We start from the raw sequence: 12115 nt of genomic DNA on the forward strand, positions 1-12115 counted from the left end.
GACTGGGAATTCAAAGAATATATTGGGGTGACGTGCACCCACAATTTTTGCTACTGCTATACAGTGCCATTGTCTCACTGGGAATTCAAAGAATATATTGGGGTTACGTGCACCCACAATTTTTAATACTGGTATACAGTGCCATTGTCTGACTGGGAATTCAAAGAATATATGGGGGTTACGTGCACCCACAATTTTTAATACTGCTATACAGTTCCATTGTCTCACTGGGAATTCAAAGAATATATGGGGGTTATGTGCACCCACAATTTTTAATACTGGTATACAGTGCCATTGTCTGACTGGGAATTCAAAGAATATATGGGGGTTATGTGCACCCACAATTTTTAATACTGGTATACAGTGCCATTGTCTGACTGGGAATTCAAAGAATATATGGGGGTTATGTGCACCCACAATTTTTAATACTGGTATACAGTGCCATTGTCTGACTGGGAATTCAAAGAATATATTGGGGTTATGTGCACCCACAATTTTTAATACTGGTATATAGTGCCATTGTCTGACTGGGAATTCAAAGAATATATGGGGGTTATGTGCACCCACAATTTTTAATACTGGTATACAGTGCCATTGTCTGACTGGGAATTCAAAGAATATATGGGGGTTATGTGCACCCACAATTTTTACTACTGGTATATAGTGCCATTGTCTGACTGGGAATTCAAAGAATATATTGGGGTGACGTGCACCCACAATTTTTGCTACTGCTATACAGTGCCATTGTCTGACTGGGAATTCAAAGAATATATGGGGGTTATGTGCACCCACAATTTTTAATACTGGTATACAGTGCCATTGTCTGACTGGGAATTCAAAGAATATATTGGGGTTATGTGCACCCACAATTTTTAATACTGGTATATAGTGCCATTGTCTGACTGGGAATTCAAAGAATATATGGGGGTTATGTGCACCCACAATTTTTAATACTGGTATACAGTGCCATTGTCTGACTGGGAATTCAAAGAATATATTGGGGTTATGTGCACCCACAATTTTTACTACTGGTATACAGTGCCATTGTCTCACTGGGAATTCAAAGAATATATTGGGGTTATGTGCACCCACAATTTTTACTACTGGTATATAGTGCCATTGTCTGACTGGGAATTCAAAGAATATATGGGGGTTATGTGCACCCACAATTTTTAATACTGGTATACAGTGCCATTGTCTGACTGGGAATTCAAAGAATATATTGGGGTTACGTGCACCCACAATTTTTGCTACTGCTATACAGTTCCATTGTCTCACTGGGAATTCAAAGAATATATGGGGGTTACGTGCACCCACAATTTTTGCTACTGCTATACAGTTCCATTGTCTGACTGGGAATTCAAAGAATATATGGGGGTTATGTGCACCCACAATTTTTACTACTGGTATACAGTGCCATTGTCTGACTGGGAATTCAAAGAATATATTGGGGTGACGTGCACCCACAATTTTTGCTACTGCTATAAAGTGCCATTGTCTGACTGGGAATTCAAAGAATATATGGGGGTTACGTGCACCCACAATTTTTAATACTGCTATACAGTTCCATTGTCTCACTGGGAATTCAAAGAATATATGGGGGTTATGTGCACCCACAATTTTTAATACTGGTATACAGTTCCATTGTCTGACTGGGAATTCAAAGAATATATTGGGGTTATGTGCACCCACAATTTTTAATACTGGTATATAGTGCCATTGTCTGACTGGGAATTCAAAGAATATATGGGGGTTATGTGCACCCACAATTTTTAATACTGGTATACAGTGCCATTGTCTGACTGGGAATTCAAAGAATATATTGGGGTTATGTGCACCCACAATTTTTAATACTGGTATATAGTGCCATTGTCTGACTGGGAATTCAAAGAATATATGGGGGTTATGTGCACCCACAATTTTTGCTACTGCTATACAGTTCCATTGTCTCACTGGGAATTCAAAGAATATATGGGGGTTATGTGCACCCACAATTTTTAATACTGGTATATAGTGCCATTGTCTGACTGGGAATTCAAAGAATATATGGGGGTTACGTGCACCCACAATTTTTGCTACTGCTATACAGTGCCATTGTCTGACTGGGAATTCAAAGAATATATGGGGGTTATGTGCACCCACAATTTTTAATACTGGTATACAGTGCCATTGTCTGACTGGGAATTCAAAGAATATATTGGGGTTATGTGCACCCACAATTTTTAATACTGGCATATAGTGCCATTGTCTGACTGGGAATTCAAAGAATATATGGGGGTTATGTGCACCCACAATTTTTAATACTGGTATACAGTGCCATTGTCTGACTGGGAATTCAAAGAATATATTGGGGTTATGTGCACCCACAATTTTTACTACTGGTATACAGTGCCATTGTCTCACTGGGAATTCAAAGAATATATTGGGGTTATGTGCACCCACAATTTTTACTACTGGTATATAGTGCCATTGTCTGACTGGGAATTCAAAGAATATATGGGGGTTATGTGCACCCACAATTTTTAATACTGGTATACAGTGCCATTGTCTGACTGGGAATTCAAAGAATATATTGGGGTTACGTGCACCCACAATTTTTGCTACTGCTATACAGTTCCATTGTCTCACTGGGAATTCAAAGAATATATGGGGGTTATGTGCACCCACAATTTTTAATACTGGTATACAGTGCCATTGTCTGACTGGGAATTCAAAGAATATATGGGGGTTATGTGCACCCACAATTTTTACTACTGGTATACAGTGCCATTGTCTGACTGGGAATTCAAAGAATATATGGGGGTTACGTGCACCCACAATTTTTAATACTGCTATACAGTTCCATTGTCTCACTGGGAATTCAAAGAATATATGGGGGTTACGTGCACCCACAATTTTTAATACTGCTATACAGTTCCATTGTCTCACTGGGAATTCAAAGAATATATGGGGGTTATGTGCACCCACAATTTTTAATACTGGTATACAGTTCCATTGTCTGACTGGGAATTCAAAGAATATATTGGGGTTATGTGCACCCACAATTTTTAATACTGGTATATAGTGCCATTGTCTGACTGGGAATTCAAAGAATATATGGGGGTTATGTGCACCCACAATTTTTAATACTGGTATACAGTGCCATTGTCTGACTGGGAATTCAAAGAATATATGGGGGTTACGTGCACCCACAATTTTTGCTACTGCTATACAGTTCCATTGTCTCACTGGGAATTCAAAGAATATATGGGGGTTATGTGCACCCACAATTTTTAATACTGGTATATAGTGCCATTGTCTGACTGGGAATTCAAAGAATATATGGGGGTTATGTGCACCCACAATTTTTGCTACTGCTATACAGTTCCATTGTCTCACTGGGAATTCAAAGAATATATGGGGGTTATGTGCACCCACAATTTTTAATACTGGTATATAGTGCCATTGTCTGACTGGGAATTCAAAGAATATATGGGGGTTACGTGCACCCACAATTTTTGCTACTGCTATACAGTTCCATTGTCTCACTGGGAATTCAAAGAATATATGGGGGTTATGTGCACCCACAATTTTTGCTACTGCTATACAGTGCCATTGTCTGACTGGGAATTCAAAGAATATATGGGGGTTACGTGCACCCACAATTTTTAATACTGCTATACAGTTCCATTGTCTCACTGGGAATTCAAAGAATATATGGGGGTTATGTGCACCCACAATTTTTAATACTGGTATACAGTGCCATTGTCTGACTGGGAATTCAAAGAATATATTGGGGTTATGTGCACCCACAATTTTTAATACTGGTATATAGTGCCATTGTCTGACTGGGAATTCAAAGAATATATGGGGGTTATGTGCACCCACAATTTTTAATACTGGTATACAGTGCCATTGTCTGACTGGGAATTCAAAGAATATATTGGGGTTATGTGCACCCACAATTTTTACTACTGGTATACAGTGCCATTGTCTCACTGGGAATTCAAAGAATATATTGGGGTTATGTGCACCCACAATTTTTGCTACTGCTATACAGTTCCATTGTCTCACTGGGAATTCAAAGAATATATGGGGGTTATGTGCACCCACAATTTTTAATACTGGTATATAGTGCCATTGTCTGACTGGGAATTCAAAGAATATATGGGGGTTATGTGCACCCACAATTTTTAATACTGGTATATAGTGCCATTGTCTGACTGGGAATTCAAAGAATATATGGGGGTTATGTGCACCCACAATTTTTAATACTGGTATATAGTGCCATTGTCTGACTGGGAATTCAAAGAATATATGGGGGTTATGTGCACCCACAATTTTTAATACTGGTATATAGTGCCATTGTCTGACTGGGAATTCAAAGAATATATGGGGGTTATGTGCACCCACAATTTTTAATACTGGTATATAGTGCCATTGTCTGACTGGGAATTCAAAGAATATATTGGGGTTATGTGCACCCACAATTTTTGCTACTGCTATACAGTTCCATTGTCTCACTGGGAATTCAAAGAATATATGGGGGTTATGTGCACCCACAATTTTTAATACTGGTATACAGTGCCATTGTCTGACTGGGAATTCAAAGAATATATGGGGGTTATGTGCACCCACAATTTTTACTACTGGTATACAGTGCCATTGTCTGACTGGGAATTCAAAGAATATATTGGGGTGACGTGCACCCACAATTTTTGCTACTGCTATACAGTGCCATTGTCTCACTGGGAATTCAAAGAATATATGGGGGTTATGTGCACCCACAATTTTTAATACTGGTATACAGTGCCATTGTCTGACTGGGAATTCAAAGAATATATTGGGGTTATGTGCACCCACAATTTTTAATACTGGTATATAGTGCCATTGTCTGACTGGGAATTCAAAGAATATATGGGGGTTATGTGCACCCACAATTTTTACTACTGGTATATAGTGCCATTGTCTGACTGGGAATTCAAAGAATATATTGGGGTGACGTGCACCCACAATTTTTGCTACTGCTATACAGTGCCATTGTCTGACTGGGAATTCAAAGAATATATGGGGGTTACGTGCACCCACAATTTTTAATACTGCTATACAGTTCCATTGTCTCACTGGGAATTCAAAGAATATATGGGGGTTATGTGCACCCACAATTTTTAATACTGGTATACAGTGCCATTGTCTCACTGGGAATTCCACAAATAATTTGGGGATTCATTCACCCTACATCTCAGGCTCTTGCCATATTCACCCAGGTTGTCAGTGCTGCACCAGCTCGTTCCCAGACAGCTCGGCCCGAAAAACACGTTACCTATATAGAGGATTTGGACAATGAAGACAACATGTTCTAAATCTAATGTCTGCACCTTCTCCAGAATTAAAATAAAGGCAGCGTTTAACTTTCAAATAGCACTGCACAAAGGAAGAGCTTATCAGCTTGTCTCATGACATGCTACTGAAAAGTTTCATTTGTGTATCTTAATGTAAATATAGTTGTATAAGCTTTTTGGGTTTTAGGCACTGCCAAGTTATTTATTACCACCCGCTCCCTTATAATGATGATGACGCCAAAGTCACTGTGGGTGTTCAGAGCTCACAGCTTTGGGTGACATTTGTCTTGCTCTCTGTCGGTACCAGCTGTCTTTTTGGATACCGTAAAGTTATGTTGACTTTATTAACAGCTATAGAAGCTTTAGCCAGGTTGTGACGGTGTGTAACCCTAACAACACTAAGTGGGATACACATTAATAGTCAGTCCATGTACGCTAAACGTATCACTGAAGTAATTTTTTTTCCCTCTCCCCTAATATAAGAAAGGAACAGACATTAGACCTAGACCGGGGTTCGAGGCTTGAAAAAATCCAGTATTATTTGTTCTTCATGATGTGAAATATGTGTTGAAAAGCAACCCAAGATGAAGTCAGCCATGTGTGCCAGTGTGTTACTTGGCATGCCTTTGCTGGCCCCAACTGTAAGGGTCACTCTCCATTTCCTCCATTTTCCACTCCCCTTCACACCATTTGTGGTGAAGCAATGGGATGCACTGAAGTGCACCCTCTAGCCTCGTGTGGGATAGGGACATCAGATGCCACTCCAACCCCCTCGTCTTCCTCCGCCAGCCAACGGTGCGAAGATGAGAGGAGTGTGCTCTGAATGTTTTCTGCCTAGCAGAGGCTAGTTCTCACTTACGAAAATGGCCCCACTTTGACCTGTATATCAGGCACAATGGTGTAGGTTTCAAAGAAACATGGCACCAACAAGTTGGAAAACGTGGGCCATGCGTGGACCGTATTTGAGTCTGGCAAGCTCCAGATCTGCTACCAGGTTCCAGCCATTATCACAGGCGCAAAAATGCCAGGCCCCAGGTGTAGCAGGGAAAAAAAAATGCCATCTCAGCCAGGATGGCATCCCTGACCTCGGAGGCACTGTGCTGTCTGTCCCCCAAGCTGATGAGCTTCAGCACCGCCTGCTGACGTCTCCCCACACCAGTGTTTTAGCGTTTGCCGCTAGTAGCTGTGGTGGAGGTTGCAGCGTCGTAGGGTTTCAGTCTACTCCTGCCATGAATTTTGGCCTGGGAGAGGAGATAGGCCACCCCAGTTTGCACCCGGGGAACAGACTCCACCACATTCACCCTGCCTGTCATTAAAGATAAGCACTGCAGCATCCCTGACCACAGGCGCTTGTCCAAGTGTCGGTGGTCAAGTGGACCTTGCAGCAAAGCGCGGAACTAAGGGCCCACCTGATGTTGAGTGACACGTGCTGGTGCAAGGCGGGGACGCCACACCGGGAGAAGTTGAGACGGCTAGGGACGGCATAGTGAGGTGCCACAGTTGCCATCAGGTCCGGGAAGGCGGGAGTTTCAACAAGCCGGAACGCCAACCTCTCCTGGGCCAGCAGTTTAGCGATGTTGGCGTTCTAGGCTTGCGTGGGTGGGTGGTTAGCGGTGTATTTCTGCCGGCGCTCCAATGTCTGAGAGATGGTGGGTTGTTGTAAAGAAGCGCCTGATGGTGCCTTTGATGGTGCAGGAGAAGGAGATAAGACAGAAACAGGGGAGGATGAGGGAGAAGTCAACAAAGTGGCGGAGGCAGATGAAGTGATGTCCTGGCTCGTCCTCTGGAGTGCATCGCCAGCACTGTGAGCAGAGGCAGTGGCATGAACGGCGGGCGACGTTTGTCCTGCTGTTGCTGCCTGCCACTGATTCCATTGCTTGGATTCCAAATGACGGTGCATTGAAGTGGTGGACAGGTTGCTCTTCTCAGGGCCCCTACTCGATTTCGAGAGGCAAATTGTGTAGACGACACTATATCTGTCTTCGGCGCATTCCTTGAAAAAACTCTACACCTTCAAGAAACGTGCCCTCGATGGGGGAGTTTTTCTGGGCTGGGTACAAAAGGGAACATCTTCGGACATTCCGGGTCTGGCCTGGCTTCGGCAAAGCAGCTGACCTCTGCCTCTGGACATGTCTCTGCCTCTAGCTACCCTTTTTGGTGCTGCACCTGCCTCAACATCCACACTACTTTCCCAGCTTGACATCTGCCTTGTCCAGGTGGGGTCGGTGTCCTCGTCGTCCACCACCTCCTCTTCCAACTCCTGTCTCGCCTCCTCCTCCTGCACAATGCGCATGTCAACTGGCTGCCCTGACAGCAACTGCGTCTCATCGTCGTCGATGAGGGTGGGTTGCTGGTCATCCGCCACCAAATCGACCGGAGATGGAATGGAGGAGACTCTAGTGTTTGAGCATCTGGACACAGATACTCGTCTGTTAGGTCCGTGGAATCGCGAAATGGAGGGGCAGGTTGCGGTACAGTCAAAGGAAGGGAGAACAGCTCTGGGGAGCAGGGACAGTTGGGGTTATTGTTCTGGGAAGATTGGGAATTTTGGGTGGAAGGAGGACAAGACTGTTGGGTAAGAGGAGGTAGAGGCTGACTGGCTGGTGGACAATGTGCTTTAAGCGTTATCCGACAGCCATTGCAAGACCTGTTCCTGGTTCTCGGGCCTACTAATCTTTGTACCATTCAGCCTAGTTAATGTGGAACTTTTGTGCAAAGCGCAGAACTTAGGGCCCGCCTGATGTTAAGGGACACACGCTGGTACAAGGCTCAACTCACCCTAAGTGCCAAAAACACTGCTGGTGCAAGGCTCTACTCATGCCAAGGGCCTCAATCTCTGCTGGTAGCTCAGCTTAAGGTCATGTAACTTTGTTTGGAAGGGCTCATGTTAAGGGCTAGAAAAGTGAATTTTGGAAGGTCTTACCACATCACACACACACACACACACACACACACACACACACTCAAAATGACAGTTAAGGGTGAGGGCTTTTGGAATTCCCATTGCCTATTCCATTTGTGGTTGTCATGGGGAACGTGATTTAAAGGGGTGGTTGTTACTGTTTGTTGAGCTTAAATTGGGGTTTGTGTCCATCCATTTGGGGAGTAAAGAAGGTTTCCAGGTATTTTCCCACTTTGATAGAGGTTTTTTGAATGTGGAAAGTGTGTAGTTGTTAGGCAGTGATGTTGGGGTAATAGAGGGTCTTTGGTGTGTTAGATGCCCCCAGACATGCTTCCCCTGCTGTCCCAGTGTCATTCCAGAGGTGTTGGCATCATTTCCTGGGGTGTCATAGTGGACTTGGTGACCCTCCAGACACGGATTTGGGTTTCCCCCTTAACGAGTATCTGTTCCCCATAGACTATAATGGGGTTCGAAACCCGTTCGAACACACGAACATTGAGCGGCTGTTCGAATCGAATTTCGAACCTCGAACATTTTAGTGTTCGCTCATCTCTAATATTTACACATTGTGCATCTACTTAGGCCACATCTATAGAATCCCTTCAAGCTTAACCAAGTCTCAGATTGTTTTTCCACCACGTCCCTGTACATACTAGGCGATAACTGATCGCCAAGAGTAAAACCTCTTTTGGCTACAAAATTAATGCCACCTTGTACTAACTTTCTCGTCACTGGATCTTGACATAAAATAGGCATATTTCTCTTAAAGATATTAACAATTTGCCTATATTGTCGGCTGAAAGGAGTAGAAAAGGTTAAATTAACCCTATCCTTATGTCTGTTTTTTCTTTCATTCTGACATAACAAAGATGCCTGTGTCATAGAGCCCATTCTATCTTTAGCTCGCTTAATGGTCCATTCTGGATAACCACGGGCTCGTAGTCTGTCTACAGTTAATGTCTGTTGTTGTAAAAATTTAGAATCAGTTGAGCAAGCCCTACGTGTCCTATATAGCTCACCCATAGGAATAGCTCCTATGGTGTGCTCTGGATGATGACTAGTAGCAAACAGGACAGAATTTTTAGCTGTGGGCTTTCTATATAAACAAGTCTCAACTCTACCAGAGCTTAAATTACCACTAAGGGAAATATCCAATGGTGAGCTGAACTTTTGCTGCTGTTTTATTTATACTTTGTTTTACTTTGCGAATGATGAGTGTGTGACCAGACCTCACTATATCACCACAAATAAAAAATGGTGATATGCTGGTTCTGGTGACACTAACCTATCTATCTGCAGGGCTGGGTTGATACATTGGTTCAGGTTACACTAACCTAGGTACCTGTAGGCTTGGGGTGATAGGTTAATGTCACCAAAACCCAGCATATCACCCCAACCCTGCAGATAGATAGGTTAGCGTCACCAGATTGACATGTCAGGAGAATAACTCTTACCTTTCTGGATTACAGATTCTGTAGATGAAACTAAACTTTCCCAAGGCACAAAGTTCCCAGTCTGGAGATCCACAAAATAACTAAAAACTGAATTCTCTCCGAGTGGAATCTGAACACCTGAAAAAACAGAAATCTGTGTGATGGAGAGTGACAGAGTGATGAAAAATGTGCACAAGTCCATCAGGACTAATCGGAGCCAGGAGCACGGCCAAGTACATTATGATGGAGGCATAATCTCAGAGAAGAAGACTTTGAGGAATAAGTATAAAGGTTGGGGGTGCGCGTCATAAATGATTTACCATCTGACCTGGATCTCTTATGAACAGACAGAATATCCCTAGAAGAAAACCTTCTCTATCTTATTATAAAGCCCCCATGGACATTTACTGGGTCCACAGACGTGTAGAGGTTGTGAGGATAATCCAGCCCTTCCCTCTTCATTTACTGTATGAAGAAAACCAGCCCTTCCTCCTCTCTCCACTCACTGTGAACCCGTCCTAATTTTTAACCTTTATACCAGGGGTCCTCAAACTTTTTAAACAGTGGGCCGGAGGCAGAGCAAGTCGCACAAACATCGGGAGCGGTGCCCTCCAATAGGTAAAGTGAAGTGCACTCCATGGCCTGGCCCGAGCTCCCCAGGAGCTTCATTATAAATGTAAGCCTGTCGGCGGGGCCAGACAGAAGTGCTTGGCGGGCCGCATGTGGCCCACCAAGCCGCAGTTTGAGGACCCCTGCTTTATAGGGACGGAACTTCTCTAGTTACAGGGAGTGAAGTAGTAGTGTCATTCCTGGGATTGTCTTACCACTGGCTTGTTCTCCTTCAAACAGGTCATGAACAAAGTTGTTGAAGTCATAGGTGATGTTCACCAGGGATTCATCTCTGGCCTTCAACCCGATGAGGGAATCTCCTTCATGTTCATCTTCCCGGGTTAAAATGCCTCCAAACGCCCATGTAAATGCAAAAATATACAGCTTCCCCAGGAGCGGGGCCAGCTTATCGGGATGCTTTTCCAGGAACCACTTCTGTTCTTCTCTAGAAATAAATTCGACATGTCACATTTGTTTGGCATCTGCAACGTTCCACCAGTTTTGCAACTTTCTAATAGACTTTGTGTTGCCTATCCTCACCGTTTTCAAGATCTATGCTTGTTGTCAGTGGATGGGAGGATTCTTGTTTACATCTGAAGACTAAAAACCTATCCTGATCATGTTGCACTGACACAGAGGCATGGTCCGTTACATGAAAGAGATCTGACACCGCAGTCCTGTACCTGGCGAACATGATCAGGTCAAGTCTCAAACAGGAATGTTCCCATTTACTGGCAATACCTAGGAATCAACACGAAACTTAAAACCTGGCAATACTCGTAACCTACAATCCACTGTGTTAAAGGAGCCATCTTGGAATGTCATAGAGGAGAAGAAAGCATTAGAAGGGGTCTTAGAGCTGGGACTCCATGGTTCTCGCAGCCCGTGGTAGGAGATCCAAATTCATAGATGCCATAAATGCTATCTTCTCACATTCCCCCATGACATATAATTGGTGGGACTGTTCTTCATGCTGACCTTCTTCTCAGGCTCTCCGTCAGGCTAGGGGTGTACGACCTCCTGGATTCGGACGCAGACTGTAACTCTCGGCTATGTGAGGAAGAAGGAATTTTCTCATTCAGGTCCTCCGCTACTGTGAAGAAAATGAGACATGCATTGAGACAGTCAGGACCTATAAGTATCTGGGTGTGCTCCTCAATAATAAACTAGACTGGGCTGATCACCTGGAGGCGCTGCACAGAAAGGGCCACAGCAGACACTACCTGCTCAGGAGGCTGAGGGCCTTCGGAGTCCAGGGGACACTGATTAGGGTCTTTTTGATCAGAAGGGCCAGCTCTGTCCTGGGGAGCCCCCTGGACCCAGTACAGGTGGTGGGTGACAGAAGGATGCTGTCTGTGGTGACCTCCATGCGGGAGAGTAAATCCCACCCCATGTATGAGACCCTGATGGCACTTGGCAGCACTGTAAGTGACTGTCTGCTTCACCCCAAGTGTGAGAAGGAGCTATCGCAAGTCCTTCCTTCCAACCGCGACCAGGCTGTATAATCTACATCAGACCAAGCGAAAATCACTCCGCACAGAGAAGTAAATGATCCTGAAGTCTTCCTTCTTCTGTTCCTTAGCTGCTATGGCCTCCTAGTATATCTTCTCTTCTCAGCTTATGTGTATCTACGTCTATTATATTACTGTGTATTATCCTGTATCTGTATTACTAGGCTGCTGTAACATGCTGACATTTCCCCAATGTGGGACTATTAAAGGAAAGGAAGGATAATCTTGTGTAATGGTGGACGCACATGCTCAGTCACTCTCACCATAGCCAGGTCTCTACATAGTGGTCGCCTGTTCACTGCTGGGCTTCCAACTTGATGGGGACAATATTTATAGCTG

General features: G+C 43.9%; 1 protein-coding gene across 1 annotated transcript in view; it reads right to left on the reverse strand.

Annotated features, from left to right (window-relative positions):
• The window catches only part of DNAH14 (dynein axonemal heavy chain 14), a 121132-nt gene that overhangs the window by 39764 nt on the left and 69253 nt on the right, over positions 1–12115 (reverse strand). Inside the window, exons 41-43 of the mRNA XM_075267083.1 lie at positions 11244–11358; positions 10481–10710; positions 9678–9794 (exon numbers count right to left, since the gene is read on the reverse strand). Of these exons, the coding sequence (XP_075123184.1) occupies positions 9678–9794; positions 10481–10710; positions 11244–11358 (462 nt within the window). The remainder of the gene's footprint in view (positions 1–9677; positions 9795–10480; positions 10711–11243; positions 11359–12115) is intronic.

The sequence above is a fragment of the Leptodactylus fuscus genome, chromosome 3, assembly GCF_031893055.1.
Source record: "Leptodactylus fuscus isolate aLepFus1 chromosome 3, aLepFus1.hap2, whole genome shotgun sequence".
NCBI lineage: Eukaryota > Metazoa > Chordata > Amphibia > Anura > Leptodactylidae > Leptodactylus > Leptodactylus fuscus.